The sequence below is a fragment of the Lissotriton vulgaris genome, chromosome 5 (assembly GCF_964263255.1).
Source record: "Lissotriton vulgaris chromosome 5, aLisVul1.2, whole genome shotgun sequence".
Taxonomy (NCBI): domain Eukaryota; kingdom Metazoa; phylum Chordata; class Amphibia; order Caudata; family Salamandridae; genus Lissotriton; species Lissotriton vulgaris.
In genome coordinates, this window is record NC_141693.1 from 77,921,712 (window position 1) to 77,949,656 (window position 27,945).

At 45.6% G+C, this 27,945-nt stretch overlaps 1 protein-coding gene across 2 annotated transcripts in view; it reads left to right on the forward strand.

The window, feature by feature from the left end:
- LOC147710240 (E3 ubiquitin-protein ligase TRIM39-like) overlaps window positions 1-27,945 on the forward strand; it is a 540,222-nt gene that overhangs the window by 64,519 nt on the left and 447,758 nt on the right. Inside the window, exon 5 of one of the 2 annotated variants that reach the window (XM_086920912.1) lies at window positions 23,186-23,235. The exons of the other annotated variant lie outside the window; for it this stretch is intronic. Coding sequence (XP_086777038.1) covers window positions 23,186-23,235 — 50 coding nt within the window. The remainder of the gene's footprint in view (window positions 1-23,185; window positions 23,236-27,945) is intronic. 2 annotated transcript variants of the gene reach the window in all.

Here is a 27,945-nt window from a genome sequence, read left to right on the forward strand (position 1 = left end):
TAACTTATGTGCTGCCTAAAGGACTCAAATGGATTGCTTTTTTGCTTATTACTCTACTGCCTGCTGCTCAATGTCTCTGGTCTAACCAGACACTGCATGGGACTAGTAACCAGACACTGCTGGCTGTACACATTGCCAGAGGACTGCTGTGCTGCCAGGAGAAACTGCCATTTTGCTAAACTGCCTATGTGCTGGCCTACAGCTTGCTACATTCCTTTGTGTGCGTTCCATCCAGTGTTCTCCAAGGGCCATCCCAGATGGCCCATAAGCCCCTCTGTCATGGGCCTCTACCTAGTGGAACCCCAGTATTTGTTTGAAGTCAGTCCTAAGTGGTCTTTAGGATTTTGCTGCATTAGTCTCTTTCGTGGTGTATTCATTGTATTGCTGGGTGAGTGTGTTGTGCAAATGCTTTACACATTGCTTCTGATGATAAGCCTGCCTGCTCTGTGCCAAGCTACCAGAAGGTGAGCACAGGTTATCTTTGGTGTGTAACTGACTTGTCCTGAAAAGAGTGGTGGGTTCTGCCTGGCTTAAGTAACGTTCAGTTTAATTCTGACAAAAATAAGGTCTTGCTATTTGATGCTGAACCGATCCATGCATGGACTGGTTGTTAGCCTAGAGATATCCCTGCCTCTCCATCTCCAGCTGTAGTTGCTATAAATCAGGGCATTGAATTTGATCTTCTCTCTTTTAAGTACCAAGTAAGTTTGGTGGTAACATCTTGTTTTTGATTTTGAAAACCCTAAAGAAATATCTTGCTATACTCCCATGGGAAGTTAAGAGATCAGTTCTGCAGGCATCACAATCTGGATTCTGTGCCAAGCACAGCACGGAGACCGCATTGATTGCCACCACAGACTACATCAGAACACTCCTTGACTGTGGCCCTGACCCGCCTTGACCTCTCCGCAGTGTTCGATAACATCTCCCACCATACCATCATCAACAGACTCTTCAAAACACAGCGCGATACTCCCAAGAGATCACCTCCTTCCTTACTCCTTGCTCCTACTCTTAATCTCAGATGCTAATTTAGCAAGGGTGCCTAAGGTCACGAGGACCAGAATGGGAGTGAAATCCTTTGTCTATTTAGTGCCTAAACTATGGAACTCTCTTCCAAGGGTTCTCAGCGACCCCCCTTCGGAAACTGATTTTAGAAAGAAATTGCAACCATTCATTTTTAATAACAACCTTCTAATCTAATTAAATTCACTCAAGACATACCCTTGAGTCTTGAATCTCTACATTTCCACTCCTATGAGTACTCAGAGTCCAGCGAGGAGACACACCTCCCGGTGTATTCATGTGCTTTATAAATGATCTTATTATTATCTTACAGGATGCACACAGAGCATCCAACTACCTCCCTTCACCTCTGCACCCAAAGACATCATATACGGCATACACCTGAGGTACTGGGTTTTTAGGGACCCGGCGGTGCCAGGGGGGAACACCCAAAGACCTCTTGAGTCCTTCCTGTTTTGGACCACAGAAACACAGAGTCTTCTAGGTGATGTCAAGGATCGAGTTTATTGGCTGCAACCAAGTAACAAGCGTCCTAGAAGTACAACAGCACGGTGTGTATATTCTCAGGAGACTGTTCGTTTTTACAGAACCAGCCTTCTCTTTTTATACACAATATTACACTTCAGGCAAAAATTCCTAGTTTTACAGTTTGGTCATATACATATTTTCACAACAAAGAAAAAGCAGAGTCATGATGGCAAGCCCATATTTTTGTTTGTCCAGTTCGTGATAGATTACCCAGCAAGGCCCAGAACTTCCATCAGATATCGATGAACCCCCAATAAAATCGGGCACCTCCTCCTTGTAAAACTAGCCATAAAGAAGAAACAGAGACAGGTGTGTGTGTGATTAGCCATTGCTTGTATGCTGTGAATGGTTTATGACATGTTGTGCCTTGATGCTAATCTCGCTCGGCCATTGGGATGAGAACTGCCCAAACAGGTTTGGCTGGAGGCAGTGGAGTCAGCTCGCCCAGGTCACAGAGGAGTCAGCAAAGGTGTACGTGTCCTTTCAGATCGGATTCGGCCTTGGTCATTTTGACTATGTAAGGGCAACCACAAGATGGATGCCGCTCACAAAATGGAACCCGAGGGTTCAAGACAAAAACTACGATTTAAGGGTGATTTTGTCACTCAATCATGACGCAAATGCATAGGTATAATGTCCCAATCATTACCGGTCTGCCGATACCAAATTCGTCATGGTATGATGATATTTTCTGACACGAGTGTAGAGCTTCGGTACCATACAATAGCGGGGTCCAGAATTTTCAGTACCACACACCAAGGATTAATACTTAGCCCTACCCTGTTCAACATCTCCACGACCCCCACACATGCCCCTCTCAGATGTTATCAGATCCCAAGAACTCAACATGATCTCTTAGGCAGATAACACTCAGCTGTTCCTCTCACTCACTGAGGATCCCTCTAACGCCAAATCTAACTTCTGCGACGCTATGATGCCATGACCAACATAGTTAAATGGATGAGAGACAACTGCCTCCAACTCAATTCTGACAAAACCGATGTACTGATCTTTGGGAAGATCACCTATGCATGGGTCCACAGCTTGTGGCCTGCAGAACTCAGACTTACACTCAACCAAGACCAGAAAGACCCACTCAAACCCTCATCATCAGTTGCCTGAACTATGGCAATGCTCTCTACACCAGCATCTCCACCAGCTCCTCAGAAGACTCCTAATGAACCAGACTCATCCTAGATCTCCCCAAACAAACCCACATCACCCCCCAACTGAAAGACCTCCACTGGCTGCCCATCCGGAAGGAATGCTAGTTCAAGATCCTCACGCACACCTACAGAGCCCTCAACAACCTAGGCCCTGCCTACATCAATCTCCACTGAACTTCCACAAACTCTCTAGACACCTGTGCTCCTCTTCACACCTCATCACACCACACCTGCGCTCCTCTTCACCCTGCATCAGTCGCAGCCGCAGCAGTGGCTGCTTCTTCTCCTATATCGCTGCCAAGACCTGGAACGACCTTCCCCTCCAGGTCTGTACAGCCCCCTCGCTGGCTGACTTCAGAGACTCAAGCCCTGGCTCTTTGACAGAGACCCAGTGCCCAGATACCCCTAGTGGTGACATTGTTGCCCTTTACAAATACCGTTGATTGGTCATCTTGCGCCTTGATTATACCAATGTTCTGTATTTGGGCCTGCCCCGCTATCTTCTTCCAAGAGAAATAAGCGTGTGCCCAAAAGGACTAGTTTCTACACTTTAAAGAGAATACCATAGATCATCAATTCTAAGGTTCTTATTGCTTTATTTAGCTTATTTTAAATTATTTAGATTAGCGAAGAAAATAAATATGTTTTCATGTCTTGGAAAAGAAACCTTCCATTTACAGAACAACACATTTACAAAAACACATTTATACACAATGTTATATTCCACTTAAAAACGGATGGACTCGGAAACTAGCTTAATAACTTCAAGCTGAGATAAAACGAACTGCAGTTGATATATCAGACGCTAATGTTTAAGTCAAGAATGTATATCTCTCTATTTGCCTGTCATATCCTCTTTCTCTCTCTCATTTCTAACTTTTCTGTCCTTTCCTCCTTACACCTACTTCTCTATCAAAATCTAGCCAACCAGGGGGTATCCGCATAAACAGCACTGTACTAATGTTCTTTGCCAGCGGTGGTTAACCATGCAGCAGCATTTGTGATTGTATCCAATTTATAAAAATAAATTAAAAAATAACAAAACGAAACAATTCAAAGACAAAAATGACAATTAAACAGATTTAGAGTACTTATGTCGATTTTGAGAGGCTTTAGACATAAAAACACTTCACTAATGGAACATTGTTTTCCAACAGTGAGGCGCCAATTACAGTCAAGCCGTCAGTACAACTTTGTAAAGTCTCTGTGGCAACTGGGATTTCTAACTAAAGGTAAAGGTTGCTCTTTACTAATCCCTATAGCTTGTGAACACCAGCGCATTGTATAAATACAGCCACATGTGCGCGCAACGTAATGTTTGGGTCATTACCTTGCCCCCTAGTTTTTTCGTCACATCTCATGGCAAATTGAACCGTCAGGCACTTAGAAGAGGTTTCAACTATTCCTCTACACAAAGGGCAGACACACATCGCGCCGCTTTCAAGGTACTCAATTAAATGCAGTAACTGTTGTAAATATTCTTTGGGTCGCAGTTTAGTTTGTGAATTGTGTGGATTCGAAACGCGTTCTCTCTTTTGAGCTCGGGGGATTGTGCATATATTGTGCCTTAAGGAATGTAGTACTTTTTTCCTCTTGAGTAGGCAACATTGTTTTGAAGACATAACCCCTGGTCTCTTGAGCTAGACAAGACAATTAACAACGTCTACTTAAGAATCTAACGTCCGCTTGGTGCCTTATGTAAAAACGAGGCCTGGTGTTGTACTTTCAATGTTAATGTTATTTTACACGATTGTCTAAGTTTGTTTCACTTGTCATTTTTGTCTTTGAATTTTTTTGTTTTTAAATGGAATATAATATTGTGTATAAATGTGTTTTTGTAAATGTGGTGTTCTGTAAATGGAAGGTTTCTTTTCTAAGACATGAAAAAATGTTTATTTGCTTTGCTAATCTAAATAATTTAAAATGAGCTAAATAAAGCAACAAGAAACCTAGAATTGATGGTCTAGGGTATTCTCTTTAAAATGTGCAAACTAGTCCTTCTGGACACACCCTTTTCTTTTGTATTTACAGTGGTTCAGTTCAGGAGGTTTTAGGACCTGAGCCTTCTTTGTTCTCGACTATCTTCTTTAGCATTTGCAACTGGTGCGGACTGCGGCAGCTCGCCTATTATTTAAGCTTTGCAGTCGCTCTGCCATTTCCTTGTACTTACTGGAGTTGCAGTAGTTACCAGTATAAATGAGAATTTAGTTCTAGGCATTGGGCTTAGCCCATCCTGCTTACTACTGCACAGAGCTGCAGTATTTGTCTGCCAGACTGCAGTGGTAGCGTCCAACTAGGATGCTATGCTCAAGTTTGGCTTGGTTGATTGTGGTATCTTGCTTTAGGCTAGGGGTACCAGGATAGGAAGGTCATCTTTTATGATACGAACCGTGAAAGTTTGGAATGGTTTAGCATTTCAACTTAATGCCCAGCATGATGAAACAGGCTTTCTGGAAAAAAAGCTTAAAATGCATCTGCTTCCTCTCCTCCTGAGGTTACCTGCTGAACGGTACACTCTGAGTAACTGTGACCTATATAAGACTTTTCATTTATTCACAGTACAAAAACAACACATCTCATACTTGTTAAATACAATGCACCATGCCATTATACGTATTAAAAAGGAGAAAGGTTTACTATTCTAGGTCGAAATGTAAGTTAAAACTGCAGTGGCGGGGTGTGGGATGGCACTGACAAAGATGGCCGCACAGAGATAGAGCTCCTGTGACCTATAAGCCTTGGCTCACCAGCACAATCAGGGAACGTGCACTGATCCTTGGGGAGGTGCGCCGACCTTGCAGGAGGTGAATCTGGTTGTTTTAAAAGCACTACAGACATCTGGTCGAAGTCAGTGCAAGCAGAGCAGGCCCGGGAAAGTCAGCATCCCTTTGGCTCTGGCAGCAGAGATCCGACCCACAAAACGAGCTCACCCGCTGCCCTACTGCCACACTTAGAGACGCCAAATGGACAGAGTCCCAGACAGGAGCACGGGACGACGTGCTTGCCTCCCGGGCCCGGAGCGGCGCTTCAGTCCCTGGCTTCAGGAGGGCATGCAGCTATTTGGCATCACAAAGCTGTGCTGACCTGACCGAGCTTTGCCGGTGGGGGTACTGGAGCAACAATATAAATCCCTAAGCCATTCACCATTGAGGAGGTGTGGCTGTCCTAGTGTGGGGCAAGAGAAATCCAGGGCAAACAGTGTGCATAATCACTCCACAAGTTTCAGCAAGAATAAAGCCAATGCAATGAGGGGAGGACAAGTGGGGGAAACCCAAAGTAATACCACAACACATCACTGGGGCAGTGGCAGTCCCTTGTGCTCCCCCTAGCTCGACCAGACCACAGCCGGCACCGGACGCTGGAGGAAGCGGGCACAACTGACTGGGTGGTGTTGTGACAGGAGCAGGAGACAACAAAGTGTGCCCTCAGCGGTACAACCAAACACGACCTAGAAATCTGACCCCAGAATAATAAGTAAGAAGACTGGTCCCCCAGATAGAGCAGCAACTAAAAGATCCCCAACTGAAAAACATACATAAAGGGATCCCCCGCTACCACCCTCAGCCACCCTCACAACGATAGGGTGATCCAAAGCCACGACAGTGAGGTAATGGCTCGCAACCGTACCCTGACAACAGACGGAGGAGGAAAAATGGGCGTCAAGGAACAAAGAGATCAGATGCAACCCACCAGGAACTCTGCAACTGGATGAAACAGTAAAACTTAAGGGGCATCTACCACTACAAACTAATAAGATGGACAAATACACAGTCCCCAGACATCATTAGGAGGAGGCAAGCCAGTCTGCGGACCAGACGACACCCATGGACCCCTCTCTTAGGGCGATTATGACTTTGATACAAGACCTCAAATCCTCTCTCGAACTCAAGATAGACACAGTTAGCATTGAACTGGGGCTCCGAAGGTCAGACCTTCAGAAGATGTTGGGAAAGGTAAAAACGACGGAGTCAAACATCTAGGAACTCCAGACCTCCTCCAGGTCCATGGAGGAGCAAATGCACAAAATATCGAAACTGCAAGAGGCACTGGAGGCACAAGTCGAGGACCAGGAAGGGAGGTCAAGACGCAACAACAAACGTATTGTGGGGGTGCCACAGGGCGTAGAAGCCTAATGCATGACCTATTTGTGAAAGACCTGATTTATTATTATTATTTTTTTGTAAATTGTGTTTTTATTGCAGATTCAGAAAATATACAATTGTTTGGCCCGACTCTCCCACCCCCTACAGACATCACACTCAGACCGTAGAGGAAGCATCACACAGCCATTTAGCCCACATCCCGGAGGCTGGGCGGCGACAGCTAGGAAGCAATAAAAAATGGTATAGCAAAGGAAAAAAAGACATCTGCTCGGCAAGGTGGTCTGGGATCTGCTTTTCTGTATCTACCCAATCCCTAACCCCAACAAATAACCTGTCCCATCGCGCAAATAATAGTGGGTAAACATTGCCATTGTACTGCAGTAGCCCTCCCCAACCAACGAACATCCTCACATGTGTGTCCCCTAAAGAGCCAAACTCAGTGTGCCGACCCCTAATTAGGGGAACACTTTAAATAGACACACCATTCAATTGTCCTCAAATTAGGAAATTAGTAGTCAGTCATCTCCTGTACCATCAGCAGGACCCCTAGCTACGCCTCCCCCACCCTCCCCCCCAACTGCTGCTGGTGTGGGCATAATGCAGGGCTATTCCTAATCGGACAAGTGCTGAAGGAGCAATACTCATCTGTCAGTGCATCACATGGAGTCCTAGGCAAGATTCTCATTCCCTAGTCCCTCTCGCTAGCTTGGCAGTCGCTCAGTGTTTGCACCAGTCCCTCCCATGCCCTTGCCATTTTCAAACTTTTCACATTAGCAGTACGAGATGCCTGCCTAAGTCTTACAGTACTTTCACTATGGGCCCATTTATGAAATTCGGCAGCCCATCTCCTACTAGATGGACCCTCTGTCGATTTCCAATGCCAGGTGATTTCCCTCTGGGCTAAGATAAGACCTAGATCAATGAATTTACTAGTGACTTTCGTTTTCTTCGTGTGAGGGAACCAGAGCAAGAGACAGGTCGCCATGCCATAGTCCACCTGCCTATCAGTTACTTCGTTCAGAAGCGGCCCCACCTCAGACCAATACAGCCCCAATTTCGGGCAGTCCCATAACATATGATCCAGTTCCACCTCAGGTAGCAAGCACCTAGGACATTTCGCATCTTCTACATGGAAATACTTCCGACTCCTCCCTGGGGTAAGGTAAGCTCTATGCACTACAAATAAGTGCACCTGTTGAAATCGAGCGTTCGTGCACCCCTTCCACGTCCTTCTCAGGATATGCCCCCATGTCGTATCCCACACTCTCCTCCCATTTTTGTTTTAGGGCCGTGAGGGGTCCTAGTCCTTCGTGAAGCATTCGAGAATGCAGGCAAGTGACCGCCTTAAACGTGCCCGCCGCCATTACCACATATTGGCAGGCCATCGTGGTTGGGGGTTCTGACTGCCCAGTCTTCCAGTGTTTCCTTATCGCGGACGTCACAGCCATATGCAAAAGGAAACCTCCGTCCGGAAGACCGAATTGATCCTGTACTGCTCGAAAGGGCAATAACTCGACATCAGCATATAAGTCACCAATCATTTGCAGTCCCATCTCCTCCCATTCCATGAGGGGGTACCAATCCTCCCCCATGTGGTAATGCTGTCAGCATACCCAGAGGTATTTCAGGTGCATACGGATGTGCCACTCCTGCCCTCTTTTGGCTTTTATTCCAGCACAACCTCAGGGTCTTTTCCTCCAGGGTCAAGTCCCTCACATCTAGTTGTTGCTGCATGACGATGTATGACAGGACATGCCTTTGTATCCATGCCCCCCGATTCTGAATAGGGCCCCCAAACTCTCTTGCGACATTCTGTGTAAGGATCTGTAACTGCGCTGCCAGATAGTAAAGTTCGAAATCAGGAACTGCCATTCCCCCTTCCGATTTCGGCCGTCGCAGCGTGTCCAGCGCCACCCGTCGTCTCCCGCGCCCCCACAGAAAGTCAATGGTGAGCGTTCGCAGTTCCCTAAAGAACCTAGGCGGAATCCACAGTGGTAGTGTTCGGAAATAGTAGAGCAGTCGCGGCAAGGCCACCATTTTGAGCAGTGCCACTCTCCCAACCACTGAAAGCGGGAGGGTGGCCCAAAACGCCATGCAGCTCCTCAGGGCTCTTATGCAGCGTCCTATGTTCCCTTCCAACATGTCATCGGCACCGTGATAGATCCTTACTCCTAAATAGGTGAAGCACAACCGTTCCCACACCATATCTGCGACCAGTGGTGGTTGGGGCATATCTGCCCGCAGTAAGAAAATACACATTTTGTTCCAGTTAACTCTAAGGCCCGATAGCGTCCCAAATTCTGTAAGCATGTCTACTGCTCCCCGCAGCGCAACAGGTGTGTCCTCTATGAACATCAACAGATCGACATGAAATATGTTGCTGAATACCTCCGCACATGATGCCCCCGTATGCCACCCCCGACCTAGCCAGACTAGTAAGAAGCTGAATCGCCAGCACGAATAACAGGGGTGAAAGTGAACATCCCAGTCTCGCTCCTCTCTTTACCGGATATGGCTGATATTACCGAACCCAGACGCACCCTGGCGGTAGCCGAGGAGTACAGGACTGTCGTCCATCTTCGAAATTGAGCACCTAGGCCGAACTTCTCCAGTACCCTATCTAAGTGCTCCCATTCCAGACTGTCAAATGCCTTTTCTATGTCTACGGACAACACGGCTGGCATCACATCCACACTCAGGTCGCTCCCTAACACTCTTACGAGGCGGCGGATATTGGTCGAGGTATTCCGAGTGGGAATAAACCCAGCTTGGTCCTCATGGACTAGCGCCGTCATATGTGGCAGCAGTCTCGTGGCCAATATGCGGCTCAGAATTTTATAGTCTACCGTCAGCATGGACAGCGGTCTATAGGAGGTCACGTCACTGCTCTCTCTCCCAGGTTTCAACAGGGGGACGACCAGCGCCTCCCTCATAGACCCGGGCAGGTGGCCCTGTTCTGCCGCTTCGTTATAGACCTCCTGCAATTGGGGTGCCAAAGTGTTAATATATTTGACATAAAATTCTGTCGGGAGTCCGTCCACACCTGGTGTCTTGTTTCTCGCCATCTGCTTAATCGCCCCCCTAACCTCAGCCAATGTGATAGCTTGACTCAAATGCTCAGCATCCTCTTCTTCCAACTGTGGGAACTGAATCCCTGCTAGGTAGTTCTCTATGTCCTCAGCCCCCGCCATCAGGTGGCTCCGGTAAAGGGTCGTGTAGTAATCCAAGAAGCGCGAGAGGATCGCTGTTTGGGAATAAACCGTCTCTCCCGTCTCTGTTCGCACACTCAAAACCGGGCATCCCCTTGGTACCGGGTTCGCCAGCCTTGCTAGCAGCGTGCCTACCTTATCCCCCTCAGCATGTACCTTCACCGTGTATTGTCTGTAATCATAGCACCGCAATCTTTCCGTCTCTGCCGCCACTAATTCCTTAGCTTCTAAAAGCTGCGCTTGCAGTGCCCTACGCTCTGGCCTCTGCTTCTCTATGTTCCTCAATGCCTCCTTTGCTTTTTTTACCTCCGCCAGAACCACTGTCCTTTCCCCAGAGTGTTTACTAATGCATATCACCACCACCTTGAAAGCATCCCATTCTATTCCTCTAGTAGATGCCGTCCCTTTATTGACAGTGAAATAGTGTTCGACACCTTCCTGAACCTCAGAGCCAAAAACCTGATCTTCTAACGTTTCCGGGTTTAATCTCCAAGTGGGGATCGCGGTCCTCACCCGCTGCCATTGAAGGGATACTAGCTGTGAATTGTGATCAGAAATGGTCCCAGCCAGGTATTCTGAGTGTGTCGCCAGATAAGCTATCGTGCGGTCGCACAAGATCGTATCAATTCTAACGTGCAGTTCATGGAGTGGGGAAAAGAAAGAATAGTCCCTCTCCTCAGGGTAGTGTCCTCGCCATATGTCAATCAGCCCTCATCTGTCCTGCCAATCCACCCTCTGCCTCGCTACTCTGCGTACCGGGGATTCAACTAATGGTGGGTGCGACCTATCCAATGTGATGTCAGTAATTGAATTAAAATCTCCCCCCAGAATTACCGGACCCGCCAAGTAATGTGCTAATGCGCCGGAAAATGTGTTGAAGAATCGGGGCTGATCCGTATTTGGGGCATAAACACTGCAGAGCACCACCTCTCGGCCATACAGTCTCCCTGCTACCGCCACATATCTACTCTCTGGATCAATAGCCTGACTCATGACCTGGAAGGGAATTCCCGCTCTCACCCATGCTGAGTAGGCTGTACCAAACACCTGACCCCGCCAGCGCTTCTGCAGCGCAACACACTCTTTTTTGGTAAGATGGGTCTCCTGGAGCAATGCAATCTGAATCCCACGTCGCACCAAATATGCATGCACCCTATGACGCCTGGACATGGTGTGCAGCCCACGTACGTTCCATGTGATACATTTCAATTCAGGTAATGTCCCCATTACTGTTTCTCCTCAATGTGCCCACCTCCAAACCCTGCCAGCCCACACCAGAACCATTAACTCCCAACCTTTGAACACCCCATATAACTCCCATGACCCCCCCCCCCCCCCGAACAGGGCCTAACAGCAGGGTTTCAGTCCCCATCCAAACCTCCACAACAATGCACACGAGTCTATCCTGCAGTATCCACTACAGGTTGCCTTAAGGGCAATGGGAGTGCGGTTCGACCCCATCGTGGAAGACCTGATTACAACCCACCTCCACCCCAGTCGTCTATTAAAGTTCTTCTCAGTCAAAATGGTACACAGGGCGGCAACCCCACAGCCAAGACCCGGGGTAACGCTACGCAAATAATATCCCGGATCTTTAATGATTGAGGCTGAGATGCAATCCTACTGGCCGCTCGCAAACAGGGTGACTTACAGTAAGATAATTACACAGTCCGCTTTTTCCCATACTTCATCTTGCAGGTACAGAAACAGAGTAGGAGCTTCAAAGAGATCAAAAGAACTCTCAGAGAAAAAGAACTGAAATACATGATGCTATATCCCGCCAAGCTGAAAGTTCTCGCTGAAGGGAAATCCTGGTTCTTCCACATACCGGCGGAGGCTTGGGGTTGGCTGGACGTGTGGCGCACACAGGAATCAAATTGGTCCAAAGAAAACATACCCCCGAAACAGACGAGATGGAGATCCTCCAAGTGGAGAAGAAGACCAACAAAACTTGGAGCAGATCCAAGCTAATCCTTAACCGTGGGAATTGCAGGTGAAGTAACAAGAGCATTACTAGATGACGCACCTGCATACCTAGAACCAAGTGGAATTCCTCTACATAGCTGGTTGGTAGATGTTGGGGAAGAGGTGAGAAGGGAGGAAAGGGAGGGATGAGATTGACACGTAGCTCAGAAAGTGGAACAAGGAACACTCAGAATCGACTCTCTTCCAGTCTTTGGCCCCTCCGGGCTGGGTGAGCGGGGGGTGCAGATTACTCACTCGAGATATGGATGGATGAGGCCGGGGCACTACCCCTGGTGAATAGAATAGAGGGCCGGCGGTCTGTGAAGGTTCAGGGAGACAACGAGTTGGGGTGGCCAACCCCCAACCATGGTTAAACTACTGTTAAGGGTGACAGGGGCTCTGCAAATTGGGGAGGGGGTTGTTTCAGTGCCACAGTGCAGGATTGCATGGAGGGGGGAGTTGAAGAGGGACATTTATTTTGTAGAGTTTTAGAAGCCATCAGATGAGGCACGGATGATCAGGAGACAATACATACAAGGACCAGGGTGAAAAGCTAGCGTCAGCCTGTGAGGCCCTAACCAGGAAAGAAACAACTCAAGACACACTGAATAATGGATGAACATAAGCAAAAAACTCTCCAAATAATATTCTGGAATGTAAACGGCTTAAGGTCCAAGATTAAGCATACACTGGTATTACAATTCATAAAATAACACAAGCCAGATCTAGTCTTCCTGCAGGGGCAAAACTGCAGGGCCCTGGACAGGTGGGGTTACACCCTAGTGGCACACACAGGCTACACCTTGGAGGCACAGGAACCCTCCTACGATCAACAACTGCATATACCCCTAAAAGGACCTGTAGAGATCCACTGGGCAGATATATACTTCACAAAGGGCAGTGGGAGGGACACTTTTTAGGTCTCGCCTGGCGTTAGCAGCGCACTTGCGCTGCCCTCGCCATGCGAGTGCCTTTTGGAATCAATACACTTTCGGAAGGAACTTTAAGGCCGCCTTTGTTTCTAATTGGCTCGCATCATCAGTTATTATTGAACGCTGGGGCGTGATTGAAAACCGGGTTTTGGGGTTACCGCCTTGTCCACTTTTAGGACAGCCCATCTGGACAGGCCGTCGCCATCTTTGTTCCTGTGACGTACGAGGGTCACGCTCTCTTGTTATTAAAGGCACTGCTAGATAGGGCGCCCCGACTACTTGGCCTCATATCATACAGGCTCTCACACCTCATTGAGCTGGTCATTACCTAAAGGTTGAATCTGAGTTTAGGAAATCCATGGCATGTTTCCGTGGTCGTCTCCGTGACACTTGGTAATGAGACTGTTTAAAAATAACTTGATTCTTCTAGATTCACACTGAAAGGTTTAGAAACGTTGTCTCATTACCACAGCCCAATCAATAAAGCTTTTACACATCGAAGATCTCAGGTCCAAAGACAGACTAAACCAGCTCATTCAGATGTGTTAATTTTCAAGTCGGAGACATTAAATATCCCGTAAGTTGCTCATTACTGCCTGAGAACTGGGGACCACAGCGAATGGCACGGGACCAACCACACTCTAGGCTGCTTCTCTAATGTTAAAAATCAATCGACCCTTCAAACTTTTCACTTAAATTATGGAGACTGTGCTTGCAATGGGCTTCTATTGGAAGAGTTTGGGCCTGTTTTGTGCTGCTTTTGAAAGTGGATTGTGCTTGTATTGTATGCCAGCTCAGGCAACAATGCACATATGCGTCTCCGCTCCAAAGAGAGACAAACAGTAGCTCTTAATTTCGAGCCCGCACACGCCCCTGCACACGCCCCCCGGACCCTGTCCCCTGTGCTGTGTTGCTATCCGAGCATCCACCAGTAGCCAAGGACCTTCTTCTCTGTCTGTCTCCCTGTTCTTTTGTTCCGAGGAGGGTCAAGCGCTGGTGACTGGTGGGCCGCGGTAGAGGACAACCCGGCGCCTCGCGCCTCAGCACCAGGGACCGAGGCGGAATCCCTCCCACAGGGCAATGCTGCCATAAACTCGGACTACATCTCCCTACTCAGCTCTGACCTAGACTCGCCACGGTGCCTGTACTCACTAGGAGAGTCGCACCACAGGTGGTGGGGTGTTTTGAATGTGGGTAAACTCTAGATAAAGGGGTACTTCTGTGCAGGAAGGGTTCTTGGGAACGGTCAAGGTTAGAGGACCCAGGGGCAGGAGGTGTTCTGCTGATGTGGAAGTGGCAGAAATGGTATGCTTTGGGGACTGGGAAGGAGGGGCAGTGTCTGTCCCTCAGTGTAGTGGGTGGTACCAGGAGAGCACCTTTAGTCTGAGACCCCTAATGATCCCCAGGACCTTTCAAGCACTAACAATGCTATGGATGCCTCTACCTCGCTCCTACATTGAGACAGTGTTGCTGTTGTCTCTGATCACATGTCACAATATGGCCCTTTTACAAGGTCAGTATCTATAACTCATGCCCCGATCTTTACTCTGCCCTGCTGCATGTCTGCTCGCTGGGTGGATTCTGGTGCTGGTCACTTTTGATGGAATGCTTGTTGCATTTGGGCAAGGCTTATGTCATTCTTTCTTGATTCACCTGTCTTGGAGTATTTTAAAACCCACAAATCGTAGTAGACTGCTCTCGTTTTGCAGATCTGATGCACATCTTGTCACTGTTGTGGGTTATAATATGTACTTAGCTGGGTCAGAGCGTTCAGTCACATCGTAACCTCCACATGGTTGCACCAACAACATCTCAATTGACATTCCAGTTAGAGTCAGCATAGTCATAGGCATACATCAAGGTCATCTTAAGTACTCGCTTGTCTCGGGGGTAAAGCTCACTCCTACCAAAGACTGATAACACCATAAAGAAGCCAGAAACAAAAAGCATTTGCAATGCTATAGGTCTCGCAATTGCGAGATTTAGACCTATTGGCATTGTAAATGACAAGGCCTTTTATTTACATTTTAAAAACAAAAACATAAATAAAAGTAATTGTCATTTGCAATGCCAATAGCTCAAACTCGCGTAAATGCGAGATCTATTGCTTTGCAAATGCTTGTTAAATTTGGGATCTATATATGTCCCACCTGGGATACAGGGAGATACTCTTTCCTCCTTCGACACGGCACTCCTTGACCTACCGCTGGGATAATTTATCCTAGGGGGAGACATGAATGATGTCATGTCCCTGTTGGACACAGATTTTCAAGAGCCATGCTAGAAACAAAGGTTCTCTGTAAAAATGGTATGACTATTCTGTCTTCTTGTTCTTGATGTAACTTGAACATTTGGACACAGGTCTTCATATATCCATGATAGACACTGTATATACCTCATCTAATGCCAAATTGTTACTAAAAATAGTAATGGGACTGTTTGAATCAAGTACACATATATGAGGATTGAAATGTCTTGTTTGTTTTGTATTTAGCCTTATTTAGCTATAAAAATAATACAAATACAAATATTTTTGATACTATTTTATTGAGGTTGCATGTACAGGTTGTCTTCAATTGATATTTAGGTCCACCTGTATTTTCATCGTTCCTAATTTGTGATATTTACACACTAGATATTTTCCCTGATTTAGGAATTTGTGTCAGGAGGTGTGTATCACTTACAACGCAACTTTTACGTCGTAATGCTGTTACAACGCAGCTATTACAACGCAGGATCCATTACATCGGATGCCATTACAACGCATGGCATTACATAGCAGATGTTATTACAACGCATACCATTACATCGTAAGTATTGGTAAGTATATAATTTTTTAAAATTTTATTTAATATTATATAATTGATTTAAATATTATTAATTATAAATAAAAATAAATAAAAATATGTATTTATGTTTTTAAATATTATAAATTAAATTTATTAATTTAAGTAATTTTTTTAAATAAGTATGAGTATAGGAGTATATGTTTTGGGGTACTGAGGTATATGTTTTGGGGTGTTTGGGTATTTTTAGGTTTTAGGGCAGGGTTTGGGTTTTGGGGTACAGGGGTGTTTTTAGGTTTTAGGGCAGGGTTTGGGTTTTGGGGTACAGGGGTGTTTTTAGGTTTTAGGGCAGGGTTTGGGTTTTGGGGTACAGGGGTGTATTTAGGTTTTAGGGGAGGGTTTGGGTTTTGGGGTACAGGGGTGTTTTTAAGTTTTAGGGCAGGGTTTGGGTTTTGGGGTACAGGGGTGTTTTTAGGTTTTAGGGCAGGGTTTGGGTTTTGGGGTACAGGGGTGTTTTTAGGTTTTAGGGCAAGGTTTGGGTTTTGGGGTACAGGGGTGTATTTAGGTTTTAGGGCAGGGTTTGGGTTTTGGGGTACAGGGGTGTTTTTAGGTTTTAGGGCAGGGTTTGGGTTTTGGGGTACAGGGGTGTATTTAGGTTTTAGGGCAGGGTTTGGGTTTTGGGGTACAGGGGTGTTTTTAGGTTTTAGGGCAGGGTTTGGGTTTTGGGGTACAGGGGTGTTTTTAGGTTTTAGGGCAGGGTTTGGGTTTTGGGGTACAGGGGTGTTTTTAGGTTTTAGGGCAAGGTTTGGATTTTGGGGTACAGGGGTGTTTTTAGGTTTTAGGGCAGGGTTTGGGTTTTGGGGTACAGGGGTGTTTTTAGGTTTTAGGGCAGGGTTTGGGTTTTGGGGTACAGGGGTGTTTTTAGGTTTTAGGGCAGGGTTTGGGTTTTGGGGTACAGGGGTGTTTTTAGGTTTTAGGGCAGGGTTTTGGGGTACAGGGGTGTTTTTAGGTTTTAGGGCAGGGTTTGGGTTTTGGGGTACAGGGGTGTTTTTAGGTTTTAGGGCAGGGTTTGTGTTTTGGGGTACAGGGGTGTTTTTAGGGTTCAGGGGTAGGTTTGTGTTTTGGGTTAATTAAATTATATTTACCATTTTTAAATTAATTAAAATATATTTAATAAATTAAATTAAATTTATTACATTAATTACATTTTTAAATTAAATTAATTAAATAAAATAAATTATTTCAATTAATTTAATTTAATTTCAATTATAAAAATATGTACATTAAGTTAATTTTATTTTTTTAATTAAATTAAATTATTTCCATTTTTTATTAAAATTACATTTATTAAATAGATATTATTTTATTAAATTAAATTAATGGCTATTTTAAAATGTATTTTAAATAAATTAATTAAATTAAATTAACTTAATAACATTTTTTTAAAAAAGGTATACTTACCTATACTTACGATGTAATGCCATGTGTTGTAATACCATCTGCTATGTAATGCCATGCGTTGTAATGGCATCCGATGTAATGGATCCTGCGTTGTAAAAATTCCGTTGTAACGGAATGCGATGTAAAAATCCGCGTTGTACTGACACCAATCCGTGTCAGGTGTACCCCAATTTTTACATACATGTCCCTGTTGGAAGACAGATGGACGGTGAAAAAAGAACTGAGTGGAAGAACTACCCTGAAGAACCTTGCGGAGGCAGTGGGGTGGGCGGACATATAGAGAGCACAGAACATGTAGGAATGCCAATGCACACACATATCAGCACGCCATGGCAGCCTGTCCAGACTAGATTATTTATTCACCTCCAGGAATGAAGTATGGTGCTTCCACAACATTCAACACTAGCGGGGGCATATCTGACCACTCCCCAGTGGTAACATTGTTCCTGGGACAGGCAAAAGACAAGCTCTGCCACCTCATCGGGCAGATGGAAATCTTTCAGACCAGCTAGTAGAGGGCACTTAGCGATACTCTCACCAGAACGAGGGGGCAGTGGTTTCACACTGCACCCCATGGGAGGCATATAAAGTGGTGATACGCGGACAATATCAGGCGTTAATTGAAGTGACGAGGAAGGAAGACAGGCAGTGTTACCAAAAATTAGAAAGAAAGATTAAATCCCTGGAGACTGAGATACTACAGGGGGGAGGGCCGGTGCTTGATTTGATACACCAATTACACCTCAGGCAAAAGGAACTAAATGAGACATTGCAAAAAATGCAGTCAGGCAACATACCCTGGCAGGGCAAGGAAGGCTCTATGATGTGGGGGACAAAGCCACAAAACTCATTGCCTGGCGAGATAAGCAAGATGTTGGTAGGGGTTGGGTGACAGAGATCTATGACCCGGAATGTAGAATATATACAGGCATTAGGGATATTGCTGAAACATTCGCCACCTATGTCGAGAACACATACGCTTCTAAATCTCACAGGTCCAACACAGACTGCACAGAACTCCTACAAACTATGACATTATTTACTTTGTCAGTAGGTGACCAAGAGACCTTAGAGAGTGATTTAACAATGGAGGAAATAGTGGGAACACTCGGGGGCTACAATCAGGACCCAATGGCCTACCAGTCGAATCGATCAAAAGAAACTAGTGCCCCACCTTCTTAATAGGTTCCTAGCTGCCAAAGACTCAGGAACCCTCCTGGAAGACCAGAGAACAGTCACTATAGTGATAATCCAAAGAGGGCAAACCAGAGATGGACTACGCCTCGTACCGCCCTATCTCCCTGTTAAATGTTGAACCCAAAGTGTTGGCCAAAGTCCTTGTGAACCGTCTGTCTGGGGTAATAGTGTTGGCTATCCTCCCTGATCAATGTGGCTTTATGCGGCGACGTATTATCCACTTGAACCTAAGACGCCTATATGGAGTATCAGATGATGGAACAAGACAGAGGACGCAGGTGTCTCCTCTTAGAGGCTCAAATGGTGCTCAACAGCTTTGAATGGGCTTACATATTTGCGGTACTACCCCAGCTGGGCTTCGGTCCCAGCTGCAGCTCCTGGGTCAGTCTGCTATACAACGCACCATTGGCTAGAGTGCAGGTGAGTGGTTCCACCTCCTGCATCTTTAAAGTGGGTAGAGGCACACCACAAGGATGCACCCTATTACCCATGATTTTTGCCCTAGTCTTAGTGCCGTTAGAGGCTTGGGTCAGAGGAAATCCCCTAATCTGTGGAATCACGGTTGAAAAGACTTGGGAGGAATAGATATCCCTATATGCAGATGTCATCCTGCTATATGTGACGAAGCCCCGTTTCTCGATACTGTGAGGCCTCCACATCTTTGAACTCTTCGGGATCTACGCTGGCTACCAAATTAACTGAGATAAATCCTTTATCATCCCACTCTCGACGGGAGAGATGACTCTGCTGCTCCACTGCCCAGCCCTGGTGGTGTCAGACGGGTTCATATACCTAGGTATCCACATAACCTGGGAGGAGAAAGACTTTCTGTCCCACAATCTATAGCCCCAGATAGAATGCTACAAGCAGACACAGCACACTGGCACACACTACCCCTTTCATTGATGGGAAGGTCTGTACTCTTTAACATGATGACCCTCCCATGCATGCTCTACATACTACAAAACACACCATACAAAATTCCTAATGCACACTTCCGCAAACTTAAGGTCATCTTTGGGGGATGGAGGTGCGGCCTGAATCTCCCTACCAAAAATACAACGTGGTGTCTTTGATGGCGGTCTCAGACTTCTGAGCCAATTACTGGGTGACCCAGCTGGTAGCGGTGAACGACTGGGAATTCGGACAGACAGACGGAACCAGCAGCACACAACGTCCACCGCTGGGCCATGGGGACTGGTGGATACCCGGCCCTCCTTTATGGGAGGGTAAAGAAATTATCACTTCCATTTCACACCCTGGCAGTACAGCAAGCATGGACAGCAACCAATCGAAGATTGGGGTGGCTCAATAAACTCACAGCATAAACCCCACTATGGAATAGTGATAGCCTGAGCGAGGTCAACAAACTGCGTACAAACACGAGATGGCACACAATAGGGATAGACAAACTGGGAACTATATGGAGAGGGGGCAAAATGATATAATTCAATGACTTCCAAGCTGAGTATGAACTAGTGCAGGGAGAGATCTTCCATTACTGGCAGCTGAAACATGCCCTAAAATGCCACCTGCCAGAGGAAGAACACATCACAGATTTCTCTCCCATAGAGGATCGATTGATCCTAGTCCCTATGCCCACTAAGGCAGTCTCTTGATATATAAAAAGATAATAAATAACACACCAGATAACCTAGTCCCATTTAGAGAGGCCTGGACAGAAAATGTGGGTGCCATGGAGGACAATGAGTGGAACAAGGCATTGAGAAGAGGTGTGGCGCAGTGGCCAGGGCGACTGACTCCGGAACCCGGGGGCTCACGGCTCGATCCCCGGTGCTGACAGCAGGTCAGCCCAGCACCATCTGACTCTGGGCAATAGCACGCTTAATCTTCCCGACGGCCCCCAGCGCCTTGACACCCTTGGGGAATTGTTTGCGCTTTAAAAATACTGGACATTTGCAGCGCCCCCAGAGAGATAGCCAAACGAGCAAGATTCCACCTAGTGAAACTTTGGATACTACATAGGTCGTACCTCTCTAGGGGCCAGATGTATGAACACTTTTTCCCATAGACACAAAATGGCTAAAACCATTTGATACATCTGGCCTTAGGTGCAGAATGTACGGGATGGGCCACAGTGATTCAGCGGACTGCCCTAAAGGCTGCTGCAATATAGGCACATTCTATCACACACACTCTGGGCCTGTCCAGTCTCTCAAACTTTCTAGACAGGGGTAACAGAGGTGATGGGGGAGATGACAGACCTACGGATCCCACTCGAAGCCAAGTGGGCATAACAGGGGAGGCTAGGTGCCTGAAACTCTCACACATCTGGTTAATGTGCACTGTGTATCAGTCCTGAGGCTGCCCCGGCGAATTGGAAAAGAGCTGGGGACCGTGGATGCAGTACAGGGGTACCAACATACAGGGAGGGGATGATTGATAGGGGGGGTGTACTAGGACACAGCAGCAAGCAGAAGATGAATTCATAACCCACTACACTATACACTGGATCCCCTTAAGGGATAGGGACTAGATACGTCCTGACAATTATTGATGTTCTGGCCCCCTGCGAGCGGCCCATAAGGTTTCTACTAAACTGTTGACTGATGATATGTGATTCTCAAATACCTGCTCAATAAAAAGATTTATTAAAAAAAACGTTAAAAAAAACTGCAGTGGCAGGCCTGAGACATGTTTTAAAAGGCTCCTTTAGTGAACGCCATTATGAGTGCTGCTTCCCACTAGTAGCATTTAACTTACAGGCCCTGGTTAGAGGTAGTACCATTTACTAGGGACTTACAAGTAAATTAAATGCACCAATCAGGTGTAAACCAATGTTACCATGCTTTCAAGGGAGAGTAGGTGGGGACTGGGAGGCTCTGGCCACACAATCCATTTAGATAAAGCCCAATGGATTGCACCCCACCTTTTATCCATTAATGTTAATCCGATAGATGCATTTTGGGTGTAAATAACCACAGCCTGGGATTGAATAAAGGGCTTTGGATGCACATCCTTGTGCACATGGGGACTTCCAGTGCACAGTGGTGGGTCTTATTTAACACATCTCATTCTGCACAACTATATACACAAAGAAGGAGTCCAGACAGTAATATATATCATTAATAAAATTAATATTCATGCTGATCCTATGGATCCCCCATAGGATAAATGATTAGATAGATCCTATGAATGCCACAGACAAGTTCATCCAAAGATGAAAGGAAGAATCCTAAGAAGTAACAGTGCCTCGAAGTTACAGCTTATAGTGAAATGACTTTTCCTCACTACAGAGGTAGTATGGTGTGCTAATCCCACATGAAAGCTCACATTCAAATCAATGGCTAACTGTGCCCGCTTTCACCTGAACTATATTAGAAAAGTGAAACCATTCATTACTAAGGAAGACCTCAAAGTGGCAGTTCAGTCCCTGGTTATCTCAAGGATTGAATATCGATGTTCAACACTAACAGGTCTATCAAAAATCTCCACAGCACCACTAAAAGCTTATCCGAATGTGGCCGCAAGGCTCATTACAGGCTCCAGAAAATACGACCACATCTCCCCACATCTAAAAGCACTAAACTGGCTACCATACGAAGCCAGAATTCAACTTAAATTAGCTTGTATTACCCACAAAGCCCTCCACTACAAAAAAACAATGTACTTAGCCCAGAAAATTGAGGGCGAAGCAGGCTGGCCAGGAGTGCTAAAGAGCTATTGCTGAAACCGCCCATCTTTCGTAAAAAGTAAACATACGACAGAGCATTCTCCAGAGCGGCACCCAGAATCTGGAATTCACTCCCTCCAAACATTAGAAAAATTCAAAATTTGGCTACTTTCAAGAGGTAAGCGAAGACCTTCCTAATGAGCAAGTTCCTTCTGTGGACAGGACTGCTCTTAGTCTGCTTCATGATTAAAAACTAATATTTGAATAGCCCTGTATTGAATAGATACAGCCGACACCAAATGACCACAAAGACATTAACGATGGTAAAAGATAAAATTACCAGTTATCTGCGAAAATCTCTTTACCTGCTCAGTACCACAATGAATGGATCATTGTATTATTGATGTAAAAACTCAAAAGTCACACATCTGAACTATGTTGTATGATACCAATACATACTCCTTGTACGCTAAACAGTTATTTGAACGAGTTTTGTGTAACTGGTGAGAAAGACGTGTAACTTGATCATATATATATATATATATATTATTGCTGCTATACGAGTGTAATCTAATATGTACCCATTGTAAATGTGAAACGCAGTGTGATCTAATATGTACCCACTGTAAATGTGAAACGCAGTGTGATCTAATATGTACCCACTGTAAATGTGAAGCGCTCTGATACCCAAGGGTCACGTTCGCGCTATACAAAACTCTATAAATAAAATAAATAAATAAAATTAAAAATTATTGTGTTGTGGGTGCTGGCAGGAATACACGTAGACCACAGTTAGGAAAGTATTTATTAAGCATATACTCAAGACTCCAAAAGGGACGTCTATCACATGTTAGTCAGCCCGCCTCTCACTGAGCTAACCACCACTCCTTGAATGCCCACACCGAGGCACTCCATAGCATCACATGAAGCACACTGGTCTCACTGAGCTATCTGCATTAGAACACCCACATACTGGAATACAATATTAAAGGTGCTTTTGGATATCGTTAGAGCTTTGACTGTTGTGTATGAACAGTGACTCACTCTGAGCATTAGTACGCAGGTGCTGCTCTTAATACTGAATTTTATTTCAAATACGGGTCTTATGTGATTTTCATTCTTTGTTCCTGTACCTGTTATTGCTCTTTCATACAAAGATGATGTGTGTGTTATTACAGGTGTAATAATGTGAAGATTCAGTGCCCAGAGCTGGTGAAGAGTTATAAAGGTAAATCTAATTGTGATGATTATCTGTTTGTTACTGGTCATGAAAATGGTGTAGTATGGTATGGTATTGTATAGCATGGTATGGCACAGTATGGTGGTGTGGTATAGGGTGGGATGTTATCGTATGGTACCACAATATACCACACTACAACATATGGTGCATAATACAATATATACCACATGAGGCATACTACAATGCTGCGAAAAACAAAGTAGCGTGGCACACAGCAATTGTTTTAGGTTGAGTTTCTTGTGTTGACTATGATTTTACTAGTAGTTTTAAGGTGCTCCAGCAAGAGACGTAACCGTCCGTGTACGTCGTAGGTAAGAATTGTTTGTGTGCGTTACATGGGGAGTAAACGCATCCTTGCATATGGGCACACAATGCGGTTCGTCGGATGAAGACAGACTCCAATGTTGCTTTTACCAGTTGATTATTTATTCATCAATCTCGCAAAAAGTTATTTGTTCATTAATTCACAAAATTTCAAAGTTCGTATATCCCATCGCTATGATGGTATGTAGACAGACATTTCCAAAGAGATACTCCGATGCATTTCGGGCTTGTGTTGCCCTTTGTCAAGGAGTTGTGTCACGGTCGTGTATACACTTGGCTCTTTGGGACTTGATGAAAACAACAGCGGCTGGTGGATTCTCGGATCGAGGGCTGGAAGGTGAACCTACAATAACCTTGGTGCTAATATATACCTACTGGGCATCACCCAGCACACACTGTCCCAGGTCTGTCTGAAATGGTTCATCCAGGGCTTTAAGTGGGATGAAAAATAACTGGGGAGTCTCCTAGGGGCATGGCTTAAAACGCCTAAGCTAAAAATATGTACTTAGCATAGTGTGCCACCCCACTGGTATTTTGCTGCTTCTGTCCATTAATCTGGATGTATAACACAAAAAACAATATTACACCTACAACAAGCCAGGACTATTGGCTTTGTCAATGGTTGTAAATCGCATAAGATAAATAAGCAACAACTATTACTTTGTTGTATATAATACTGAAAATGCTTCAGTTCCTATTTATTTACTGCAGTTTTATATAGCGCCTACTTTACCCAAAGGTGTCAGAGAGATTTACAATAGAACCAAGTTACAAAAAGGCCACTCTTGTGAGCGAGGTTGTGGCGTAATGTTAGAGCTGCCGACTTTCGAGCTGAGAAAACAGCTTCTAGCCTCCTGTTGGTTTGATATCCTAAGATTCAAAACATGAATATGTCCTTGGGTAATTTAACCAGTTTGCAATATGCAAAACTGGAAAAATAAGTCTTTGAAGTTACATCAAAAGCAATGCTTTTAAGAACTGCTGGGCAGGACCCTGTCCGCTTAAAGCCCCTGGGTTTATCCCATAAGATTCTTCAATTTACCCACAAGGGGCTAGATGAAGGTAATAGCAAATTACTGAATGGTATATACCGAATTTTTAATTGCTATGTAGGAAAAAAAATCGGTAAAAATACAGATTCAGTAAATTACCGAATCAGTATTTGCCATTGATTCCTATGGGCTTGAAGCCCATAGGATTCAATAGCAAATACCGATTCGGTAATTATCAAATCGGTAAAATTACCGATTTTACAAGGGGGACAGGGTGTCACTTTGACACCCTGTTGCACCCCTGTTTCTGGCTTGTGTGCCATGTGACACACATACATGCCCTTAGGGCATGTCTGTGTGCCACATGGCACAGGTGTACATGCACAGATGTGCATGTACACTGGAATTTGTTATTTACCATGTAATAGTATTACATGGTAAATAACGAATCGGTAATGGCCTGTGGCACTGTTTTCAGTGCCACCTGCATCCGTATTTACAGAATCAGTAAATTTACTGATTCGGTATTATACAGAACCGGTAAATTTACCGAATCAGTAAATATACCGATTCTGTAAATTAAGCCTACCTACATGCCAAATCCCAAATACCGGTCGGTAACAGCCGAAATCGGCCGTTACTGATCAGTAATTGGCGACCTACATCGGGCCCAAGATCCCTACCTTGTGGATCTTTTCATTGTTATTGTTTATTTAATATTCCTCCTTACAAGAGCTCAAACAATTCACCTGTATTATTTGCCTAATATAAATAGGCATTCAGAAAATTGTGTGTTTTCAATGTAAACGGGCCCCAGGAACTACATTTCCCAGCATCCCTTGGCCCCACAAGATTACATTCCTAAGCGCCCTAGCGCCTGCGGCAGATGAACATTGAACATGTTTAAACATGTTGGCAGAGCTGTGCTTTAGTTGGTCTCAGCTGCTTATCACTAATGAACCGCAATGTACGTGCTAACAAGGGACACAGGTGCTCACGCACTCGCCGCAAATTCCCAAATGGGCTCAGCTGGAAGCGCGGTGTCACCTCGTACTCACTGCACGTATTGACAATAATTTCCTTTAGCTGTGCCTTGCAAATGTGGATACAAAACCTCCTGCTATGCCTAGGGTGACCAGAATACAAATTTTCTATCGGACGCATCAAGAATTTTCAATTCTATTAAGGACATGGAGGTGAGTGTGAGAAGTTAGCCTGGCATATGATGTCCACTAGTTCTAGTGGGCACCTTGCACCAGTCTAATCGACCCTTATTGATGGTGGTTGTAAAGTCAACCTTATAGAAAGCTATCCTAGTGGTAGCATGAACCAGCAGTCTTCAGGCTAAGACTTCAGTAGGGGAGTTAAGCAAGTTGTTTTACCATATATAATCCCTTGAATACCAAATGAAAGGACACCACACAAGGTATATATCAAATATATATGTATTTAATCTAAACACAGCCCCTCTGCACTTTTTATGAGGTCAGAGGAAAAAATACAATGCAAGTCACACAGTTAACATACAATAAGTTGCATAGTATACGTTATGCCCTAGGGGCCTCCCAAACCATATACTAAGAAAGTGGTATAAGTACCACGTGAGAGTTTGAAAGCAGGCCTAGGGCCTGGAGAATCGCTGGGGCTACACTAAACAACCGAAGGACAGAAAGTAGGAGACCCACGGGAGCCGCGTGCAGTGTCTAAACACAGGCGCGGTTTCCTATTCACTTTCTATGGAGTTCGTAAAAGTTACAAAGTTACAGTTTAAGGACACTTCCGGATGGACTAGGATGGAACCCTTTTAAACTAGGACACTACGAGAGTCAAGACCCACTGGAGCACCGGAGTACTCGTGTTACCGCACCCAGGGAAGCAGGGTGCATAGGTGTCTTTTCGTGTCGGGTTTCGTCAATGTTTTCTATGGAGAGCAGCAAAGAAGTGCTGCAGGCGACAAGAGGAAAAGTGTCTGGGTGGATCCAAGGGTGGACGGAGATGTGAAGAACCTGAAAGCAAAGGGGACAGAGTCTAGGTCACTAGCCAGTGACCAGGAAGGAACCAGGCGAGGTCGGGTGCTTTAACGTGAAGAAGGTGAGTTTGTCTCTTCAGCCATGAGGTCCAGAAGGCATCGACGATGACCAGGAGCTGGATTCGAGCTGTTCCACAATGGATCTAGATGACTGCGGCGTCGGTATCCGGATTGGACCCAACAAGCTTTGGCAATCGCAACCCACGCAGGATGTCGAGATTGGCTCTGTTGTAGACCAGCAAGGTCTGTGGCGCTTCTCTTTTTCAGGGAAACTGGAGCCAGCCTGGAGTAACCAGGACAGCAAGTTAAATTCAAAGGAAGGTCTTCAGGGGGCTCACAAGTCTGCGGGCAAGGAACCAGGAAGACGCATTGAGCTCAAATGAAAAGGTGGGGCCCATGGGACACTCGCGGAGTGTGGAAGCCTGAGCTTCGGTGCAAATGGTGCTCGGGGCTGGGGCTTCTCATACCCCAATGCACAACTTACTGAGGCTTCAGGAAAGGAGTGCAGGTAGCAAAATGCAGCATGTCCGGTCCCACATCTCTCGTGTCCGCCACGTGTCTTAGCTTTGCTGTGGATGTGGGAGGGGTCAGAAAAGTCTGGAAGTCCACTTCTTGTGTCGCAGAGTCTTCGGGTTCCGATGGGAGCCTTGAAACTGCAGACCGACGAAGTTGCTGTTGGTGCCTGCTTGCACAGGGTGGTCACTCCTTGACCACAAGGGAGATGTCTTCCATCTTCCAGTCAGAATGGAATGTCGAAGGTCCAAGATATGTCTTACAAAGATTAATCCAGGATAATCTAAAGTCCTGGGGACACAGCTCCTATACTTATATTAAGAAAGGGGGCTGGATTACCTGAATAGGTCCCTCCTATGGGTGGACCTGAGAAGGGGGTGGTAACACCCCTTTCCCTTTGTCCAGTTTCGCGCCAGAGCTGGGGCTGGAGTGCCCCAGCAACTGGTTTGAACCGGGCTATGCTTGGAGCACCTTGTGTGCCCCAGGCAGTGTCTAGATGCATTCACTGAATGAATGCAGCCCTCCCTGCCCCAATACACAAAACCCCTCCCTGGACAGGAAACCTATTGTCCAGGCCACCCTTGCCGGAGTTTCCCCCAGGAAACAGGAGGTCAGACTTGTGTCTGTGGCAGCAGCATCCATTTTGTGAAGCTGAGGCTCTGTTTAATTTTAACTGGGTAAAGCAGTAACTACATGTCTTCTTCCTCTAGAAGGGTGGAATGTTACCCCCGCCGCCAGAATCTGCAGGGAGGGGGGTAGTATTCCAAAGTGTGTAACACCTTACACAACATGTTTTGATAAAGCCAAACCAAAGTTAGCATTAACCACGAGGATTATAAT